Raw genomic sequence first — 22,648 nt, 5'->3', positions numbered from 1 at the left:
CTGCTTGGCTCTGCTGCAAGCATTAGTTTGATTCAGAGTGAGTTGCTTAATCCCCAAGCTCTCACTCGCTTAACCAGTTAGAAAGTGCTTTGCACTTGCCCACTCAATTGGTTAGCAAGAGTTTTGTTTAGTGTCACATTGAGCTCTTTTCCCAGCCTTCCCCATACCACAGAGCCCTGTCACAGTGCTGGGCTATCAGGGTCAGTAGCAATTTTGGTGCTAATGCACCATATCCAGCCCCAGAACTTCTGGCCTTGCACTTGAACTGTCTCAGTGAACCACAAACCAGATCAACCAAAGCTGCCTTGTAGCCACAAATCCCCTGCTAGAGCAGGAATTTTGCTGCTTTAGCCAGGACAGGTCTCAGTGAACTGATTTAACTCAATTGGAAATTTTTCCAGTGTAACCTGTGCTCCCTAGGAGGTGCCTGATGTATGTGTAAAAGCTTCTCTCTCTGTAATGCTCATTGTAATAGATAAAGGTCAGAAGCACTGCTGAAGTCATCTTGCTTGACCTTATCTTTTCAAAATTGTAGCACTTTTCCCTAGAAACCAAATTAAAGCTTATCCTTTGGTATATTATCCTATCATGAAGGCTGCAGAGTGATTATAAGGCCAAAAGTTTTCCCTCTTGCTGCTTAAATTACCCTTGATTTTTAGAAACTTCACCTTATTTTGAGGTTAAATTCATCTAATTTCAGCTTTTTGATGATGTCACAGTGTTTTCAATGGGATTGAAAAGCTCATGGTCTTTCCTGCTATTACCTCCCTTCTCTGCTTTTAATCGCCTGTCACTGTGATCTAGTCACCTCTGAAGCCTTTCCCTGAATAATGATTTGACTCAGAGTCCTTCAGGACCCAGGCTCACGTTGTGTTGATGGTTCTCCACTGAACTCTCTCCTGTAAATCCACACATATGCACTCACAACTGATGTTGCAATGGTGATGTTGCAGTATCTGTAGTGAAAAGCAAAACTGTTTTTCTGCTTTTCTTTCATGTTCTTTGTATACATTAAATGATCAGAAGACCCAGCCCTTTCAGATACTCTGAGAGCTTTTTCTGGAAGGGTATTAACAGTTTTCCCAAGTGGCCTCTCTCAGTTGCTGTTGCCCACAACAGAGCCCTCAGTCTCACAGGGTCCTGCTTTCTCGGTTTGCAGGCATTTTACCTACGACTACTAAAACATACTTGCTTGGTTTAGATACCTTAAACAAGCATTGCCTTTGAGTCATCAACAGACTTACCAGGAAAGGTTTTTTATTCTAGTCTTGGCCAGCAGTACCTCATGCTGTGGGTGGAAGGAAGTAAGCGCTGAGGTATCTGGCTCAGCAGAGTCTCCCCTGCTAGCAGAGCCATCTGTCAGAGAACTGTCTAGCTATAGTTTTCTTGAGACTCTTTGAGTTCAAATTATTCAGGTCTCCTAATTTGTAAATCTGGACTCATGGCAAACACCATTTTAAAAAAATCTTGCTCAATAAACATTATCAAACAGGAAAATATATATCTTTTGGCATCATCAAATACAGACCCTAAAGATACATGTCCTGAATGCTCTTGCCTTTTCTATGTTGTCTTTCATCATTTTTCATCTACAGCTCTCGTGGAATCTTAGCCTGATCTGTGGGGTTTTGGGGGTTTTTCACATCATGTTTTAATAAAGATTTTTATTATCTTTAAATATACTGTTCCTAGCTGTTTCTTTGGTAAATTTAGATTTCTTATTTGTTATATTTATTTCTAATTTAACAACTTAGTCATTGCCTTTTTTTTTCAGTTAGTATTATCACATTTTTTATGATTTTTCTGTGCATCAGACATATGGACCATGATAATTTTTTTGTTTCTATTTTAGAACACAGAATTTGGGACATTCAGCAGGGTGTCTTAAAAATTGGTGTTTTTTTCCTTTTATGGTTACTTTAAGATCTAGGAATATGTTGGGTTTTTTTCAAATTCCACAGACATGAATAATTATATATGAATATCCAACACTGCTGTTTATTTCTGTTTGTCTGTATACGCAAACACATCATGATCAGAGTGGAGATAATTGCTAATATTTAGAATTGGTGAAAAGTTTGTTATATTAGGATGAGGTCTAGTGTTTATTACTTGCTGTCAGGTGCAAAATTTTCTGATTTATTGTATACTTCTGTTGTTTTAGCATTTTTTTAAGATATAGAGGAGGTTTGTTACTGACTTTAGCTAAATTTCAGCAAGGTGAAGTCAGCTATAGTTCTACTGACTGAGAAGGTTCTTTCTAATGAAATAAACTAGTAATACCTTGAAAGACTAGTAATAGTCGTTCAAGTTCCTTCCCATGGTTTTGGAGCTCCTGTTGCATCACTACAAATACAGCTGCAGTTAATGAGATCTGCTCATGCACATATATCAAGCTCTGTGTTAGAAACCCAGCCAGAGGAACTGGTTGAGGGACTAACAGTCACTTCAGGCAGAGTTAAAAGAAGAAACAAAGTTATGCCTCACTCTTGAACTCATATTCCTGATAACTCAGTGGTCCTGTTATCACCCAATGAAAGAAAGCATGAAGACAACTCGGAAAGTGGGAGATTCCTGGTGTTGTGGAAGATTGCCTCTTGTGTGCATCTGGTACATAATCCATTGACAGGACTTCCTGCAGTCCCTTGACTTGCCATTGAACTAACACTCAGCAGCAAACCAGGCTAAGGGCTTTGCCCTGCTTTCAACAGTCTGGAAGCTGTGTCTGGAATGGCTTTCACACCATGCTGCAAAGACTGGTCACTCAGCTGTGCAGCTCAGCACACCTACACAGCACTCTTGGGAGCCAGCACAGGTGTTTTGCTGGCTGGTGGAGACAAAATCTCAGCTATTCCAGTATTAGGCTGTTTGAAAAGGCCCTTGGCACTATGGTGAAGTTACTGTAAAGTAGCTTTGCTGGTTCATTCTAATGACAAACTAATCCAACAGCATGAATGTGACTGTAATCAGGTCCTTCACTTTCTGAAGTATCTTTTCATGGTAGAAATCATACTGGACAGAATGCATACAGGTTAAAGGAATGTTTAGTTATCTAATGTTTGTGAAGCCTAATGATTACAAAAGGTATAGAAAGTCCACACCTGTAATTATGAACTGGACCTATTCCAGCATTGTGAAGAAATAGAGGATGGATTTGTGTCAGGCCTTGTCAGATACTTGCTGTTGAGGAGTTTCAAAATTAAAAAAATAATCTTTGCAATAAACAGGCTTTAAAAGAAAATTATATGGTGGGTGCTGGATCTTGCCGTCACATGTACCTAAAATAAAGGTAATGAAAGCAATAAATTCACGGATTTAAATTGTAATTAGATTAGAATGGAACTTAATAAAATGTAGTACATATATTTCTTCTGAATTGTTTCTGATTAACTACATGTTCAGTTAGTAGGATCAGGTTTCTCTGTGCATAAATCTAACTGAAGATCCTAACAGAGATGTTGTTAAAAATCCTGGCAATAGGTAATAAATTGGTATTACTTTGCTCCTCTGTACTACCCACAGAATTCTAAACAGTCACTTTGTGCTATAGTGGGTCCATTTCTTAGTTGATGGAATTCTTTTTACTGATCTCCTGCTGCTAACTGTGTAGGTAAAAAATAGGTGGATTTGCCCCATAAAGACAGAATGAACAGCTTCATGAAGACCATAATTGATAGTTAAACATTTCACCTGTGTGTGCAATTTGCTCAACTTTGGGTGTTGCAGGAAAGTAAGAACTCAAAGCAGAGCTGACAGTGCAGTCTTAAGTACTGCTAGGCTCTTACTAAAGTAAGTCCAGTTGATATTCAGCTGTCATGAGGATGGTTTCTTCATGACAGTAGAGCAGTTGCACAGTTGGGGATTGAGCCTGAATCATTACTCACATCTTTGTTGTAAAGAAAAACTGTATTCTAGGCAGTGAATAATTGCATTGCTATTAGCAGCAGCTAATGTGTATAAAAATATCGTGTGCCTATGGAATTAACACTAATAAGTTTCAAAGTTTATTACAGTCCATCCATTAAGGAACACACTAGCATGACACTGGTGGTCACTGTTGGAATTCTGGGAAGTATTTTTGTATAAAATCAGAAACTGAACATGAATTAACAGTGCAAGTGTTCATAACAGCAGGGCAGCTGCAGTTTTGTCTTACCCAAGGCAGCACAGCAATCAATGCAAGGCTCTGAGGGTCTTCCATGTCTCTTGCAGGCATGTTGTCATTCAGATTTACAGTCACGGCCTCACGCTCCATTTCCCACTTTACCCCAGTCTGGTGTGTTGCAGCTCCATCAGCTTGGGAACTGCCAGTGTGAGCTCTGCTTCCTGCTGCTCCATCCTCTCTCGGGTTGAAATGAGGCGGAGGCTGTCCTGAGAGCTGTTTCTATTGAGATGTTGTGACAGTAGTGTAAAAAACAGCTTTAGAAGGTCCTAATTTTAAAGATACATATTAAATTTTTTTTTTTTTAAATAGAATTTTTTCAATCTTATTACACTTTCTTTCCTTTGGTAGTAGTAGAGAACATTATGGTAGATTCTGAAATCCTTTGGAAGCAGAGGAGCTGCACTTTTATTTTTGTATCTGAGCACAGATATTTGTAGTGACTTGCTAAACAGATAAGAGCCTGGGAAAAATGAGTGGACAGTTTCGGTCAGGATGTTATTAGAAGCAAATTTTGGTCTTCAGAGTGTTTATGCTGTTCCAGCCGCTCGTGAGATCACAGAAGCCTGCAGAGAAGGAAACAATGGAATTTGATGTTACACTGAACATCAAACAGGGTTGAAGGTTCTGTGACCTCTGCAAGTAATTAAAATAAAGCTTCACTGGAAAATGGTAGGCTACTGCCACAGTTCCTGTTTTACAATTCATGACATTCCTTAAGGGGTTTAAAAGATGAGTCTGAATTATTCTTTGTGCTGCTCCTTAGTCCTTAAGAGAGTTAAGAAATCAGGTCATTCTCCTCAGAATCATGGTAGAAATAAATATTTGAATAGGTTTGTTCATCAAACGGGCCTATTATACCTGTTCATAAAAAATAAAAAAAAAAAGCAAAGAGGGGACTGCTTTTGCTCTTATATGTACTCTTTCAACTATGTAATAGTTTTTGTAGTGTTTAATTAGTATTAGAAAATTAAAACTTTGTACATGTTTAGTAGCTGTTTGTCAGGTGACTGCTGTCAGTGACTGCTAAGGTATCTTTGAAAGGAGAGTGAGCGAGTGCAGCTGTGCAAATGTAACACAACAAATATGCACTTAATTGTGTCCTTTGGCCAGCAGAACATGTCTGTTGGTAATTAGTTCTTCCTCTACCAGACCCACTGGCATGTGAGGTCTCCTAGTGGGATTCTTGTTATTGTTCTCTCTGGCTCTTGTTCACTGTTGTTCTGGAAGGAAGAACAGAACTGAAGGCATGAGTAATAGGAAATCTTAAACTCTCACATTCACCAAAGAGGAAAACATTTATTTAATCAGACTAGAGCTTTACAAGCAGTCAGAGAATAAAAGGTAATCTTGTGGGAAGTAGGGGCAGAGGGATTGGACTCAGAAAATACAGTCCCTGGCTTTTGAAGTACTATTGCCATGGGGTTAATGCTGCATGTAAACTCAATGCAGGTACTTTTTCTGCTGGGATTTTGGGGCATGTTGTGTCAGCTTGTCTACAGCTTTATTTGCAGCTCCTGGGTTGGAATAATTCCTGCAATACCCACCACTGCCTTTTGTGACACCTATGAGTGACAGTACATTGCTGACTTCAGCAGGTCCCCAGCGTGAAGGCAAAAGAGTGTTGTGCGTGCTGTGAAGAGGTTGGAGCATCAGCGGTGTGAGAAGGGCTTGTACAGGAGCTCAGTGAATGGTGTTCAACTGGTGCTTCAAATACCTCCCAGCATTCTAAAGTGCAAGAGGTCTCTTTAAGCTGAGATGCAGGCAGGGTGTAAGGCAGTGGCTGTGTTGTGCAACCTTTCTCACTCCACACAGCTGTGCAGGGTCATTACCCCTCCCATTAGAGAGAGCCTTCAAAGCCCTCTGTAAACAGTACACAGAGGCTTTTAAAATGGTTCAATCAGCTAAGGAGGGCTTGTATGTCCAACTTGCAGTCATTTAGGAGAATAGCATGCTGGAAAAGGGCTGAAAATTTAAAGCTGCTGAGTTTCAAAAGGTGATCAATGAAAAATTTGGTTTCTCAATATCAACTATTATTATACGTCTTGGTATTGTTATAATATATAATAGAGCTTGTACTTTTGCTCGTTACTTGTGACATGTCCTCTGCAGAATATGCACACCCAGCTGCCCTGTGTAGGCCATCATCCATGAATCCTGGTTACTGAACCTCCAGCTGTCATTCATAAGCCTTAGAGAGGTGATTACATGGTTTTATTTTTAGGACTTGTCAGGAGGAATAAATTTCTGTAATGGTTTTCCTTGGTAGTGTTTCTCCAAAGTGTATATATGACGCTGAATGTTTTTTAACCTACTTTGTAATTTGGGAGACTGAAGCTCAGTGTTGCTGCAGACTTGATTTCAGTGTAAGTCTTGAAATTATGAGGATAAATACAACCTTAATACTATCTAGTGTTGAATCTATTTTATTTGCATGAACATGCATGTAATGTGCATATTGCATATAGTATATATATTTAGTAGTGTATAGAAAATAAATAAAACTCATATATTACTGGTCAGTCACCAATCAGTGGTGATTTGTCAATGTGGGTAGAAGATAAATAGGAAAGTCAGAAGAGCTTGTATATTGTTATAAATTGATAACTGATGTTCTTTGCTTCTAGGGCTAATTCGAGTGCCAGGTGATTTAACAAAGACTTTATAAGCAGTGACAGCAACACACAAGTTTAATATTTCACTTGACAATAAATTGCTGTCAATTCATTCAATTCCATTTAAGAATTTGTATGCAAAGGGACAGTAAAAATGTTCAGTATTATTTTAGTTGGTTTTAGCACTTCTAGCTAAGCAAAATCAAAGTATTTACAGCAATTAATTTAGCTTGCTCAATCTTAGTTTAGGGACAGTCCTCTAAGGTGTGGGTCACAGTTTGTGCTTGATGGTTTGTATAGCCCTGAAAACCTTAACCAAATCTGGAATAGTTCAGATGGGATCATAAACAGTATGGTAAATCAATACCTAGTGGCTGTACAGCACAGCTAACTGCAAAAGATTTCTGGATGTGAACTTGAGAAGGGGTGAGGAGAGCTAGGCAAGTGTCTTTAACCCTCTTGCACCTTGGCTGAAGAATGCTTGGGGCAGATGTGCACTTAATTTATGTCACCTGTTACTGCCATGAGGATTGCGATGCAAATATTATAATTCAGAGCACAGCAGCATAACATCACAGGAAGCTGAACACTGGACGTACTGAATGAAGGTTTAGTAGCCCTAAAAGGCCAAAAGCAGATGTCTAAAAGGTGTGAATATTTCATTGCCTTGTAGATCCAAAAGGTTTTCCTAATACATTATAAATTACTGATTTTTAGCAACCATTTTCCCAGATGATCACAGCAAGTCAGGCATAGCAAGATTAGTCCTGAGTTAGTTGAGATTCAGAATGTTTTCCAGTGGATATTCACTGTAGAAAGGCTCCGACTCATGAATTGTAGAAACATTACTGAGGCTGAAAACTCATGAAACTGTTTTGGAAGTGCTCAACAACATCTGCAGCAGCTGTGGTGTGTAACTCCCCACAAACCTCTCCAGTGCAGGGTGTGTTAGCACTGAGACTTTGCAGAGTTGTGTTATCTGGGGCGTGGTGTCCAGTCATCACTCACACTGGGCTAAAATTTGGCCAGTTGTTTCAGACCCAATAAACTTGAAATTGATCTCTGCCTGCTTTGAAGAGATGGCAGATGCACATCATTTAATATAAGAGGTTTTTCCGGGAAAAAAATCTTCAGAGAGGCCACAGTTCTACACATAATAATGTGATGAATTCTGGATTTGTTTATCCTATAAATACTTTAATAGGATATATAATAGCTTTAAAAACATGTAAACTGCTTGTAGCAATTAACAGATGAGTACTTGAATCCAGGCTCCCTTTCTTAAAAGATCCTCATAAAAAACTTTTTAGTTAGGTGAAAAATAAGTGGAATGTTTAATATGATAATGACAAGTGAAAGACTCAATTTTGGCACTAGATGTGCTGGATACAGAGCCTTTTAGGACAAAGTATGGATCACGGTAGTAGAATCAACTTACCAAAATTAGTATGAATTGACTCCAAAACAAGGAACAGGAAGCTCAGAAGCCTGGGATATGACTGTCAGAGGAGCTATGGAAAAACCAAAGGATTGGCACCTTCTGCTTATAAAAAAGAGATGCATCATTTGTTTAAAACATAGGTGCAACATGGCCTTCTTCTTTCTAAACAAAGACATACAAACAAAGCCAAGCAAACAAAAAGTCGAAAGAAACTCAAACCCAAACCACCACACCTGAAAGGCCAGACTGGAAGAACAGAAGCTGAAACTGTGCCCGTGTGAATGTGTGATTTTCTTTGTCCACATACCATGGTCCTCTCTACTATAGATATCTCTGCTGGATCATAACTACCCTTCTTAAAACTACATTGCCTTAGTTGAGCATCAGGGTACTTGTCAGGGAATTATATCTTTATAAAATCTACTTCATCTGGTAATTGAAAGTTTCAGTCCTTCGTGTCTGGGAATTTGGTAAGCATCTCACAGAACACAATCCCATCCCAGACAGGATATCTCAAAGGTTAACTAAAAATAACATAACAAACCCCGTACTCTTCCAGTTCCGACTGTGTAGCTCCTTAGCTACCCTGCTGAATATCTTTAGAGAAAGTACAAATTTTATTTCAGAAAAAAACATGTACCTACTAAAATTTGAGCTTTGTTAAGTGACACATTTATGCTACAGAGATATTCTTTCGTTTGATGACACAGTCAGAGGCCCCCCTCCCCAAAAGATTCCTGTTTTATTATTTCAAATCTATTTTTCAATTATTGTCTTCCTCTTTGGAGAAGATCCTTTTTGGCAGTGATTCAGCCTTCTTGGGAATTTTTATATCTCATTAACTGGGAGTGGTTCCCAAGACATCCGATTTGCCATCGTCTTTAAATCAAACAAGTCTAAAATCACTCATTATAAGGAACTCTGTGGGCCTCACTCTGCTGAAGAACTTCAGGAATGCTCAAAAGTTAGTATTATTTTTTTTTTACCAAACACAGATAAAGTTGCTGTTCCTCTGTATGTGCAATATTGTTTGCATGAGGTAGAAAATCTATCTGCTGAGTGATGAGTTGTCTGAACTGGAGGTCTACCTTTGAATCCTCTTCAATATTCAGAGCCCTAAGCTGCATATCTATATATCTATATATCTATATATCTCTCCACAGATACTTCATATATATAAGGTATATATAAATATAAAGTAGCTATTCTTTGCACATCTGCACTCAAGATCAGAGTAGTTGTGGTTTGATGCCAGTGTTACATTTCAGATACATTCGGACGTTCTTAATTTTCTTTTTCTTAAATTCCAGTCTCGAATGAAACTAGTGGGATGGCTCAGAGGTTAAATAATTGCTAGAGAGAGTGAGAGATGAAGAGGACAGCCAATAATGAAAATTAAAGAAAGAGAATGAGCATTCACCTTTTTTCTCTCTCAGTTCAATATTGGGTTTGTTGCTTCAAGTCAAACATCAATTCTCCCTCATTAGCTTTTATTCCTCGTGTAGGCATATTTTGTAGTGACTTTTCATTCTCTCTTTTATCAGAGACATTTTTTTGTCCGGTAACTCTAAATATGCTGTGCAAAAAACCCTAAATCACATTAGTCTCCCTATTTGGTAGATTTTGCCCCTAAGAAGCAGGAATCAACAACAAAGGCAGGATCTGAGTAAGAGAAGTGCAGGTTTTTTGCAACTGAACAGTGAAATGTATGGCTAAACTAACAGCACACTGAGCCCTCTTCTCTGGCCTTGTATTGTTGAAATTCCTGGATGGGAATTGTTAAATTAAAATTAAATGGAGCGACTTTTCCTGTAGAAGGGGTGGGTGGTAGAGTTGGTTTTTCTGGTAGCTGTCAGGTACTTAAACCCATACACTTCATCCACTCATATAAATACTTTTAAATAGTAAGCCTGTATAATCAATGTCAGACGTGAACCAAAAATATGTCATTATTCATCTCAATAGACATAACAAAAGGTTGAATTTAGTAATATTATAGTCCTAAGTATAATGAGGTAAGAAATGGTGATGGCATTTAACAAGTCAGCTATAGAGTAAACAGATATGTTTTTCAAATCGCATCTCAGTGGATAGGGAATATTCTGTGAATCCTTGTGAAAAAGGATTTGAGGTTAACTTGCTTGGAAAGCCAGGTACAATTTTTAAAACCTTTTAGAATGCATTACTTGTCACTATTAATTATTTGTAGGATTAGTTGTTTTTCAGTTAAAAAGTCTTATGTGGACATTGTGCACTTAGTTTCTGATGAGAGGAAGCCAGTGCATTGATTGCTTTGGTCTCCTAAGGAAAAGAATTCACGTTAATATTTGGGCCTTGATTTTTCCCGTCCCTATAGTCCTGAAATCTGATCAGCTTTGCCTTTTATGGGTGTCAATGTATTTAAGAGAATGAATGACTCAGTGGATTTGGATTTGGGTAACAGGATCTAGGGTATTTAGCATCTTTATAAAGTAGTTCAAATTCAGCTCAAGCTCTCTGTGCTAGTGTAGCTTCTGGAGTCAGGCATATGTGAATCAAGTTAATAGTCCCAGAAGTGGCTCTAGAGACCTCTCTCCATTAATGCCCATATCAGCAGTATTGGGAAGAAGGCCAAAGAATGAAATGGCATGTTGAAAAATCGTTCGTTGTCTAAATTCTTCTGTAACAATGGAGCAGTTGAGAAAACGTGCTGTTTTACAAAATGAGGAGGCAGCAGGTTTACACAAGTATCTCACTGCAGTGCGACATCCATTACCTTGGACTCTTAGAGAGATGAAGATTTAAAAAGATGTTTGTCAAATCATGGAGAACAGATACATTCTGATGTAGCCCCTAGCCAGGAAGACTTTAAGCCAATGATTACTTGAATAGGAAGGTGTGAAGAGGAAGGGCTCTTCTATATTGTCCTGTTTCTTACAGTCTTTTTCCCACATAGTTGCTGCTGGCCTCTGCTGAGGACAGGACAGACCTCAGGGCTGAAGCAGTATGGCAGAGCTTACATTCTGATCATTACTGTCACATCGTGAGGGCAATGTTGTATCATAACAGGTGAACTAGAAGAAAAAGGGCAATGGTCTGTCTGCAAAGAATGGTCTGTCACAAAGCGTTTGTCCCTCATGTCCCTTTTTTGTTTTTCTTTAGGCAGGTGACAAGCATTATCATCCAAGCTGTGCACGATGCAGCAGATGCAACCAAATGTTCACAGAAGGAGAAGAAATGTATCTGCAAGGTAAGGATGTCTCCATTCCAAAACAGGAAAATCAGACTTTGGAATTCTTCTGCCACAGACCTCAGGAGTTTATAAACAATCCCCATTTAATACGGCCAAGGAGGAATAAAGTCATGTTCTCATACTTTTTCACTTGAAACCCTTTTGCTCTATTAGGTGGTCATAACTGTGGCTTTGCAGTGACTCTGCACCCCAGCTGAGGCAGACTGTGTTTGCTAAAGCTGTGTAGCAAAAATGAGACTTATTAGGCTGCCTCAGCATTTCACATGCAGTGGATGGCTCAGCATCCACACTGGTATAGGAAATACCAGAGGAAGTGAAGGGGTTTCCCCTGATTTGTTCTGGTCTGTTTCTGTGCTCTTCTGGACCACACTCCAAACTTTAAAAGGCAAAAGAAAAATTTCCAGAGGCTGCAGTGAGTTTGTAGGTCTCATTCCTCATGCACACTGACACAATATCTCCTCTGGTTCTTAATCATGTTTGCCCTTCTATCTGGTCATATCCCTTTTTTTATTCCTGTCTACTTTATTTTTATGTCTTTTTACAGTCACTTCTTTCTCGAATGTTCATTTCCATCTCCTCTTTCTTGTTAACAGTGTCACACTCCCAGGTATTGCCAAGCTTGTTTTTTTCATGATCTTTTCACATAAAAACAAATTTGATCTTTTCCTTGATTGAAAAGTAGCCTTGATCCAAATTCCACCTACTCTCGGAGAATGTAGCCCATTAACTATTAAGCTACAGTTATTGTTATTACTTGCTGTAGTATTAATTAATGTTGGTAGAGGAATGTATAATACCCCTTTTTGGAAGGCAGAAATGGAAGTGAAAAAGGCAGATACGTGCTGGGGTTTTGTATATTGCTCTTAGGTTAGAAAATTTGTTTGCTCTACTTGAAAAGGACTGTAGAAGAATAGTGAAAAAATTATGAGTGTGTGAATGCAACCATCTCTTGAAATCTTGAGGAGAGATTCTTTCTGGAGGAGTTCCAAAATAAGATAATATTGTTAAGGAATTCCTTTGAAGCTAATTTGTTTTATTTTGTAGTTTGCCCTCCCTTGTAGTCCATCTCTCTCGTCTCTCACTGACCTTTTACCTTAGTCATCTTATTCCAGCTGTGCACAGAACTGGATGTCAAGTTGTGTAGCAGCTCTGCATTGTAGGAGCAAGGAGAGGCTGCAAGAGAGCTGGGTAGGAAGTACTGCTTTCTGATGGCAAATTGAAAAGACTAATTTGAAAGCAGCAGTTACAGCATCTGGCAACTGGTAATCTTCTTAGTTTCCTTACATCATGGTGTGATAAAGTACAGGCAGGGTTTGAGGTGAGCATCAGTTCATCCTTTGCTGTTATTAATCACAACTGTTTGTGACTAATGCTGATTGTACGAGTGCAGCAGAGAGTGGGAGTTCAGGTTGATTGGGCAGGCTCTGGGGTAAGTTTCTACAGATCAGACTAAGACAGAAGGCATTGCTTCTACTTAAACTAGGCTAGACTTTGTCCTGTCCAAGTTTAGGTGATAGGGGAGAGGAGAGAAACGTGACTGCTTCATCTGCTGTTTTTCTCTTTTATCTGTATCTTTCTCTCTGTGATTGTGAATCAATGTTCTCTGTGCTCACTCTGTCTCAGAGGAGGAGCAGTCCAAGCTGCTTTATTGTTCACAAGCTGTTTTCTGACTAAACAATGTTATCTCTGAGTGTGCTCCAGACTGTCCTGCCAAGGCTTTCCTTGCTGAATTCAGCGTACTTGTAAGTGTGAGGACCCAAAAGCCTTTCCTGTGCAGAGCTCTCAGCTGAAATGTATATCTTGACTCCATCCAAATAATTTACTCTAGGGTGCAGAATAACAGCATTCCAAGCATTTCTCTGAATTAAAAATAACAACACCACAACAGTGAAGCTAGAACTAAAATCACATTTTTGATAAAATACGTAAAAGTACACAGCTTCCATCTCACTTCTAATGGTCCTCTCCCCAGGATATGAAAGAACTGTTGCTGGTATTTGCTTTGTAGAATAGAGGAGCCTTGCAGGATTGTGGTAGAAACTTCTGTTAGAAATATGTGGAAAACATGCAAAAGGAGAACATGGAAAAACAAACTGTCTGTCTTGGGGCTTTCTATGTTAAGGATAGTTTGAACAATGCTAGCAGAAGCACTCTGACTTGGCACTTCTCCAACACACAAAAATGAGAAAGAAGCAGCACCAGAAACTTTCTCTTTCCCTTTGACTACCTGGTAATACATTATTATATGGGCTGCCCAGAAGGCTGTTGCTGAGCTTAGGATGTTGCCCAGTATTTAGAGGGATGCTGATGTTGAAATAATGGTACATGCAAAGTAAAAAGCTGAATAAATGAACATGCTAGTTGGTGTTTGCCAAGTGAGCAAACAAACATATATTAAGAATGGGAATAAGTACAATTTGCTGAATTATTTCTGGTAGAAAAAAAAAAGAGGAGCGATGCAGCTTGAGAATCTGCACCATTCCAAGCATTTCAAAATAGATTGGCATGTTTGGATGAATAGATCATGAAAAATACTTACATTTAGTTTCCTAACCTGCTCTATCTGATTTGAGTTTTTAAATTTCACATCTTCCAAATCTCTTATCATTTTGTGGAAGAAAACTCACAACCATTAGCTAAATTTCACCATGAAAATGACATCCAGACTTGCATTTCTTGTTCACTTTCAGCAGCTGCAGCATTCTCCTGGGGTGTCCCTGTAATTGTGCCAGTCTGTGATAAATACTGCCCAAAATGCCCTCACAGCTTTTTCTTTGATACTGGGGATAGCTTAATAGGAAAGAATCATAGAATCATTAAAATTGGAAAGGCCTCTAAGATCATCAACTCCAACTCTTAACGTAACAGTGAGGCACAGAGGAATAGGGATCATTTTTCTCAGTGCCACACAGGAAAGAAGCTCAAAGCTGGATTTGAGAGTTGAACCTAAACCTTCTGAGTCTTAGCTCATCCTTGAGCAATAAGTGTCATGTTCATTAAAGTGTTACTCAGATCACTTTTTGTAACGTGATACGGACTTACAACAAGAACTCTCTTGCTCCTGAGTGGACAGGGCACGCCTGTCTCCTGATCTGGCAGACGCTGTGGGGTCCTGGCTCTGAGGGTGCTGTTTGTTTACAGAGAAGGCTGTTGGTACGCTTCTCCCTGTTGACTGATGGTTTCCCCCTGCCAAATGCACAGTTTCTTCTTCCTCGGCTTGGACTCGAAGCCAAACATCTCAGCCCCTTGATCCAGAGTCACAGTGTTCTCTCCTGTCTCCTGATGATGGTTATGTTGTGTACTGCTGGGAAATGAAGTGACTCCCGCTGGTCTTTACTTCTGTACCACACCATGTAAGGGTTCATTAGAACAAAATTTCCAGGGGCCCTGACCCATACCTCCCCTGGGCTCTGAGGGTGGGGTTTCCTCTGGCTGCACTTGAGCTAATAGTCACCAGCAGGAGACCTGGACTGCTCTGTTTGGTTTGTCTGTGGACAGAGTGAAGAGGTGATGTTCCCCCCTGCAGATAGTTCAAGGCTCTGTGTTGGCTTTGTGGTGACTGGAGTGAAGAATGAATTTGACTGCAGATGCAGTCAGTGTTAAAAACCAGCATTAGCTTTTGCTCCGTTTCAACTTGGCCAATACCTGCCAGCAGCTTCCCAGCAGTGACCACATTTTATACTCTGTTCCAAAGGAGAACTGAAATGGGATGAAAATGCTCCTTGCCCCTGGCATTGCTCTGCCCTTGGGAACAGCTGAATATTTCCATTTTTACAGCATGAAAGAATTCCATATTTTGGGAAACAAACGGCAGAGGCCCTGACTTTTTTAGTAGCATGTATAGCTGGAAATACCAGCTGGAAATACGTGCCACTGACCTTGCAGAGCAAGGGAGTAGGAGTGATATCTGTGCCAATGACATATGCAGTGTGCTGGGATCTGGGGAGAGGCTCTTTCACATGCTGCTTTGCACCACCTGCCTTACTGGCCTCTACAGCCCTGTAGACAGCTCTGACTCTGCCGTGTTGTGAATTTTCTAATTTTGCTTTTCATTTTGCATAAGTGCAGGGAAGAAGTAATCTGAGTGATACTTTACAGTAACTGAATATGACACTGACTGCTCAGTGGACTTAGAGTCAGAATTTCCTTTTTACATGTGGTGTAGGACATAAGGGGAGAACAGATCAAGTAACCATGGTCCAGTTCCTTTGCTCTTAGTCTCCACCCTGCCAGAGGAACCCTCTGTCTTTCTGTTCCTCCAGCTGGTGCTCGCTGACTCTCTTGCTACTTGAGCCTACTTGATTTTTAATTAAGAATGTGTGCAAAGTGCTTTGGCAGCCCCAGGACGAGGCTGCTGTAGATATGCCAGGGATTTGAATATCTTTTAGTTTCACTTGTATTTCTCAAAAACTAGACTTTAATGTGAATTACTTGCATAGTTCATACAGATTCACCACCTGATGCCATGAAGTGATTCGCTTTCATAACTGACTTATCATAAGCAGAAGTCATCTGCTTTTCTCTGAATAAAGATGGGTTTCTTTCCTCCTTCAGGTTCCACTGTCTGGCATCCCGACTGTAAGCAATCCACTAAGACAGAAGATAAGCTCCGGGTAAGCTGAATTCATGGCAATGACACACCATACATTTTGTACACACGATAATTGAATGTTGTTTTTAAAAGAGTGACTTTTTCCATGTTTTTTTCACATAGCTGTCACAACTCTGGCAGAATATACAGTGGAGGCACTTCAGAGGTATTGCTCTGATTTTTAGGCTTACCACCTTCACATACCTGTCTCAGTGCACTGCCTTAAAGATAGTGTCATTTACTGACATACAGACGTGGCAAAGTATTTAAGACACTTCATTTCATATCTCAGTTGTTGTGAGAGAGACTCTTAAGGAGAAGATATGAACAGGGCAAATGCTACCATATATTTTAGTGGGTTTGCACATCTGTGTAATTGCTTTATAGTTATCCCCTGTTCTGAGTGGTTATTTGTAGCATTTAGACAAGATGAACTCTTCTTCCTTTGCCATACAAATAAACCTCAACCTGAAGTGATCCTAATTTGAATGCCAAGAAGAGCCACAGTTACCCTCGGAGTCACTTCAGCATATCCAGACAAACTTTCTGGATCAAATCCTGACAATAATGCTGCACTGATGAATGCTAGAGCCTGGCTTTTTGTGTGCACCAGGCAATTCTAAGCCCTTATTCACTAATTCATCTTCTGGACAATTTACTCTTTTTGATATCTCAGTTGGTCCCTTGAATTTTGCTAATTTGTCAGGATGTGAGAATTAGAGACTCCATGTGAATAAAACATCTTTCAGACAGGGAAACTAAGAGGTACTGGTGTGGAGATACCTACAGTATCCTGTGGGTTGTCTTCTCTGTGGGTTTCATTCATTTCTTTAGCATTTATTCCAGTACACTGGTCTGTAGAACATTCTCTGCAGAGAATTTATTATGATCGTAGGTAATGTGCAGGTAAATTCTAGTTGTGCAGAGTCCGTGTTACTGTGGGCAAAAGTATAATTGGCCCTACATGGGTATGTTGTCTATAATGGCCTAACATCAGTGCAGGTGCCATCCATCATTCACACATTGTTCTGTGCTGACTTTTTATAAGAAAATGGAAAATTATGCCAGACTGGATTTTCTTCCTCATTTAACAATTTGAATGTAAATTTGACAGTGTTTTGGCCATGCTTAAGTGTCAGAACACTTGTGCTTCGTGGTAAATGGTTGGGGTACAATACTTCCCTTTCACTTGGACTTGGGAGTCTTATCAAAGCACTCCTGACCACACTGTGGCCCTTACGAACCTTCTCCAGCTGACTTTACAAATCATTTGGTTTACTTCCATTCCCCATGGAAGTGGCCATAGTCCTCCTCAAGTATTTTCCTTTTTTCTGTCGCATATTCTGACATATCAGTATTTTTCCCCCTCAGCTAATTTTAATTGAATTGAATGAAGTAAATTAATTAATTTACCTGCAAGGCTTTTTTTAAGTGAGTTCTTGCAGGAAAATAAAGTGAAACAAAAGAAGGTGTATTGAGGGAACATATGAGAAATGTTACAGTACAGCTATCCAAGGTTGCCTTGTTCCTGAGTGAGAGAGTCTATGCAGAGGTTTAATATGTCTTTAAAAGGCATTGACAAATGCATCATACTGAAGCTGGCTGAGAGATGGAGCATTTTTAGCTTCAACACTACATCCCAGGTTGTCTACTCTGGTGCAAAGTCAGTCACTTTAAAATTAGTTGGAGTTCACTTTGATGACTTTGAGATATGCTTCATTCTATTGACCCAAATGAAGGAAGTAGCAAACAGGTAGGTACAGAAACAAACAAAACTGGGGGAACTATGTGCTATTTGAGCATGTCAGCACTAAATTAGGAATTGTATTTTAATTTAATTTCAGTTTCTTATGACATACATTTAGACCTAATGTGAGAATTGGAACCTGGTTTTTGAGTTGACAAATAGCCACTTTCAGGGTTAAGCCTAGATTTTCTGGTGGTTCTGCAAAAAGCCAGTGCCATTGCCTATTTGCTTGCTGGGTTTCCTTTCCCTATGGAACAAAACAAAACAAAATAAAGAGCCCTTTTATCACTGGAGTAACTTCAGAAGTTTTCAGCAAGTTCTGTTTTCTTTTAGTCACTGAATTGTGATCTAAATTAATCATCATTCTAGCTGGTCAAGATCTGAAAGGGAGTTCATTAAAGCAGGGGTTGCTTTACATCTTCCCCCCATGGATACTTGTGGAATATTACAAAGCCAAAACAAACAGAAAACAGAACAACCATAATGTATATTGTTTAGGTGTTTATTTAAAACTGTCTGGCTGTTCATGATTCTGCAGTGATCAGTAAGTAACACAGATACTATAACGCAAGTAGATATTAGTAACTTGATTGAAAAAAGAGCTTAACCACTGAACTGGGGAAACTGCTTTCCTTTTCACTCATTTTTCCCTTTTGTGTTTCATGACAGCATTCCTCATCTGAGTTCTTTTATCCAAAGAGTCTGGTTCTGCGCAGGCCACGCTCTGCAGAGGTTTGCTGTTGTGTTTTCATAGTGTTGATAATGATCTTCTTTACTGAGAAGATTCTTCATTATTGTCATTTGCTGCACTTGCTACTAGTCCTGCCACACAGCTTTCCTGCTATCACTTGCCACCATGGGCACTGACGCTGTATTTTGCATCACTTGTTTCAGTGTTGCTTGTTAATGCTCACATTTTTTGTTGACTGAAATGCTTAAAATTAACTTATTTTTTTTAGGTTCAGATGAGCTTTTGGGGGCTGTAGTATTGGTCTTCCAGTATTCCAGAAAGTTTTTCCCATGAAACAAAAAATCAGAGTGCAAATATGAAGCAAATGAAAATGGTGAAAAGCATCTGACTTTAAAGTAATGGTTAAAAAGAAATTGTTTTCCATGAACAATTACTTATGTTTTTAGGAAAAAAAAAATCCCATCAGTTAAATCAGTTCTTTTTTTATATGTATCGACCAAACACACATGAATACTTTAGTTGAGAAAATGTCTACAAAATTCCAGGTTTGGGCATATTCCATGTGCTACCTGAGAGCATTTGCCTCTCTCTAATCTGGCGCACATCCACATCTCAGTTGCAAGGTCTTCCCTGTCCTCTTGATTCTGGAATAGCTTTCTACTTTCAGACTTTGTTGTGTTTGCTTTGCACTTACAAACACCACCCACTTCCATTTCTTCTCCTTCAGGGCAGTACTTATTTATTAGGTGTGTCTGCTGTGGGGGACATGTGGCTGTGCTGCATGCAGGTGCACCTGAGGTAGTTTTCACCTGGTGATGAAGTCAGAATGCTCTGGTATGGACTTAGCACAGGCTGGCAGTGGGCAGACAGGCTGAGAGAGTCCATACTACTGGATTTCCATTGTGTCAGTTCATGTGGCCTTCACATCTCTAATTGCAAAGTAGATGTGGTCACGTGTCAGCCAGGGCAGGATGCGTGTGATAGATCCAGTCTGCAGGATGGTCTTAGGTGGTTGGATCCAATACTGTGATTAAATGGGGGTTAATGCAAGCCCTGTACTCTCTGTCCTGCACAGTAGTTTAGTCACTTAACTACTCTTGAATATTACTCTCTGCTAGCTACAGATCTGTGTATCAAGAAAATACAGCCTGTGTTATCCGTGCTCTTAAGAGAGCAACGTCTCTTCAGTCCTAGGCTTTATGGAATTGAATGTTGGAGTCTAAGAACAGCAAACTGTGGGACCATGTAACTCATCTTTTAGGCTAGTGTAGTGATTTTTGCATTCAGCTTAGCATACAGTGCTGAAATCCAGGAGCCTTAGGATTAAAAAACCAAATCCTATCCAATAGAAAAATATGCAAGGCAAAATAGGGGCAGCCCACGTCAAAATAAAGGAATGTTCTCTTCCTTGCTTTGTAGACTGTGTGGGATACAGATAGCTTAGGGTCAGATGAATATCCTCTTGTATAAATTTGGGCAGTACTAAATTGTGTTTAGATTTATGTGTGGATTCTACTAAGTGTAACTCAAGGCAGAATTTGGCCTCAAGTGTTCTGCAGAGTAGACACAAAGATAGTATCATTGCTGTTACTATAAAGGTGGGCTAAAGGTTTGAATCTACATGAAGATTGTAGTTTGAAAATGGTAGGGTGAGAGCCTGTGAATTTCCTGGGAAGCTTATATTGAATTCATTATGTTCTGGACTTCCCACTTTATTTTCTTGTTCTTTCCTATCTTATTCTTAACTGACTCTTGATGAAGGCTAAGTTTGCATGAGTAGTCTTGTAAGTGTTTGGTACCAACATACCTGCAGTGATTACGTGCTGAAAATTCATTCTCCTCTCTGGCGTTAGTGCCTAAAAAGGAAAGAAAAATTAGTTGTAACATATTAATATCTGTGTTTGTGTGAATTTGAACTAAACCTGTTCACTGGTTTTGTCTTGATGCATATATAGTGCAGAGAAATAAGAAATGCATGCATTTGAAGGAAACACCCTTGTAAGGAGGAGGGTACAGTTAAATAGCAGACAGGCACAGTGAATGCTCTGACACAGAGGGGCTTTCTTGGTCTTGTACACAGCCACTGGAAATTACTGAAATCTGTAGGAAGCCTATGTTTTGTGAACCCTGGTTCCAAGTCCTAAATAACTACAAAACCTTGCAATTGATGAAGCAGGTAGTCAGAGTAACAAGCGTTGTACTGAGAAATCCCAAATCCCTTGGTGTTGCAAACTCGTGTCAGCCAAGTAGAAGATATTCCATCCTAAACTTCTAATAACTTATTTACAAACATGCTTCACTTAAAGTAGCTTCTGAGGTTTAGAGAATTTGCTGAAGCTATAATGTTAAGTGTTATTAAGTGAAAACATATTCATTCCTCTGCAGCTATTATCACCGCCTTGCATAATGAACTCTATCAAAAAATTAAGGCAGGTACTGTAAATGGGGACGATGCCTTTGTTAAGCAGTAGTGCATCCACTTGACCAGATGTTCTTGGGATCAGTTTTGATCTGGTTGCCTGCACCTGTAAGTTTTTATAGAGCATGATGCTGAACATCTGTACTTCAGAATGCCAGAGCCACCACATTGTAGCAGCATTTGGATGATGTGAATGGCTCTAGGCTCAATTCTTTATTTTTCTTTTTTTTTTAGAAGTTATTTATTTAGATGGTGCACCATGCATGATGACATGACAAACAGAGGTAAATGCAGATGAACATCTTAAGCTTTGCAGTCCAATATTAAAATATCAAGTTTATCAATTTGGGGCATATGCATGGGTGATATGATAATTGAGCACTCAATTCACAGTGAACATAAGACGATGAGCATGACAGTTGGTATTACCTCTGCCAGTCTGCAAATGAAACTGGTAAAGAACTTCTGCGTTGAAGTCAAATGCATGAAATGAAGAACAAAAACAAAAATAAGAACTGTGTGATAAAGTGGGAAATACCGAGTAGTCTTGTAGATACTTTAGATGCTTTGTGATCTGTTTTTTTCCTTTGGCTTCTTTAATGACATGCATGACTTTTTGTTGACTGAATTTCTATTGTTTTTCTTCATATACTTCATAGAGTTTCTGTATTTGGTACAGACATCCCATATTGATATATTTACTACTGTTGCATCCATTTGCGTGGAAGATGAAAGAAAAAAAGTGATGACTCTTCTACTGTCAGAAAAAGTGGAGAAAGGCCATGTACCACAAGAAAAGAAAAATTAAAGATTAGTTCTTAATCGAATTTTTCTTGAAATTTCTCTGCGCAAAGGTGGCATTATGAAAAGCTCTACTTTCTTTCCTTCAAGAAAAAGAACAATGATACCAAAAATGTTCCAGATTTGTTTGTAGAAGGAGTAAGGCAGCTTAACTTGTTTGGTTGCTGGGAGTGTAGAACAAGTGAATGCTACTGTGATGGAAGTAAATACCTCTAAATTATTGTGTTCATATTAAAGATTGTTTCCTTCTTCTTTACCTGTTTTTTTCCAATAATGTGTGCAAGACAAGCTCACGTTATCACCACATCTCCAGTGTTAAAGGTTACCTAAGGGCTAGCCACTATTCCTGTTATTTACCTGTGCTCTGATCAGCTCCCCTCTAAGGTGGAATTTACACCCCACTGCAGTTACATCAACACAGAACTGGACCTCCAGCGTGTCTCTTGCCAGCTGTTTAATGTAAAAAGTCACAGTGGTGTTACACAGGGTCAGGGATTCTCAAATGCTGATGAAAATGTAATGTACAGGTCTCTTAGGAGGGGAGCCAACCATAGCAACTAAAAGTATGCCAGAGGAACAGCTTTTATCAAGGAATCTTTAGTGTATGTTTGTTAGGCAAGCAGCATAAATGTTTTTAAGTGTGATGCAATTGTCTTTAGGGGAAAGTGCAAAAGCTGTGAAGGATTCCCATTCCATATGGGAAGCAGCAGAGTAGGAAACAGCCATCTGCGATGGAAACAGCATGTGTAATTCAAAACAAGAAATAGGGCAAAGTGAGGCAGGAAGGGTGAGTGTAGATGTAGAAGTCCTTTTTCATGCACTGTCTTTGAGGGTATGTTATAAATGTAAACAAGATACAGGACTGGGAGCTAATAGAGGAACCTCAGAGTTCCAGGTCTACTTGGATTCAGCTCCTCAGGAAAGGAGCAGCGTGTGCTCAGGCAGTGGA

The 22,648-nt window shown here is 39.4% G+C and overlaps 1 protein-coding gene across 22 annotated transcripts in view; it reads left to right on the top strand.

Moving 5' to 3' along the window:
- Positions 1-22,648, top strand: part of ABLIM1 (actin binding LIM protein 1) — a 199,220-nt gene that overhangs the window by 135,628 nt on the left and 40,944 nt on the right. For 14 of the 22 annotated variants that reach the window (XM_027648216.1, XM_027648231.1, XM_027648230.1 and 11 more), the window contains 3 exons: positions 11,360-11,447; positions 16,005-16,063; positions 18,458-18,520. In XM_027648216.1, the coding sequence (XP_027504017.1) occupies positions 11,360-11,447; positions 16,005-16,063; positions 18,458-18,520 (210 nt within the window). The remainder of the gene's footprint in view (positions 1-11,359; positions 11,448-16,004; positions 16,064-18,457; positions 18,521-22,648) is intronic. The other 8 variants (XM_027648221.1, XM_027648228.1, XM_027648223.1 and 5 more) reach the window with 1 other exon arrangement.

This window comes from Corapipo altera, unplaced genomic scaffold (assembly GCF_003945725.1).
Source record: "Corapipo altera isolate COAL_440 unplaced genomic scaffold, ASM394572v1 56, whole genome shotgun sequence".
NCBI classification, from domain to species: Eukaryota; Metazoa; Chordata; class Aves; order Passeriformes; family Pipridae; genus Corapipo; species Corapipo altera.
The sequence above is the reverse complement of the archived record's forward strand: the minus strand, read 5'-3'. Positions and strand labels throughout refer to the sequence as shown.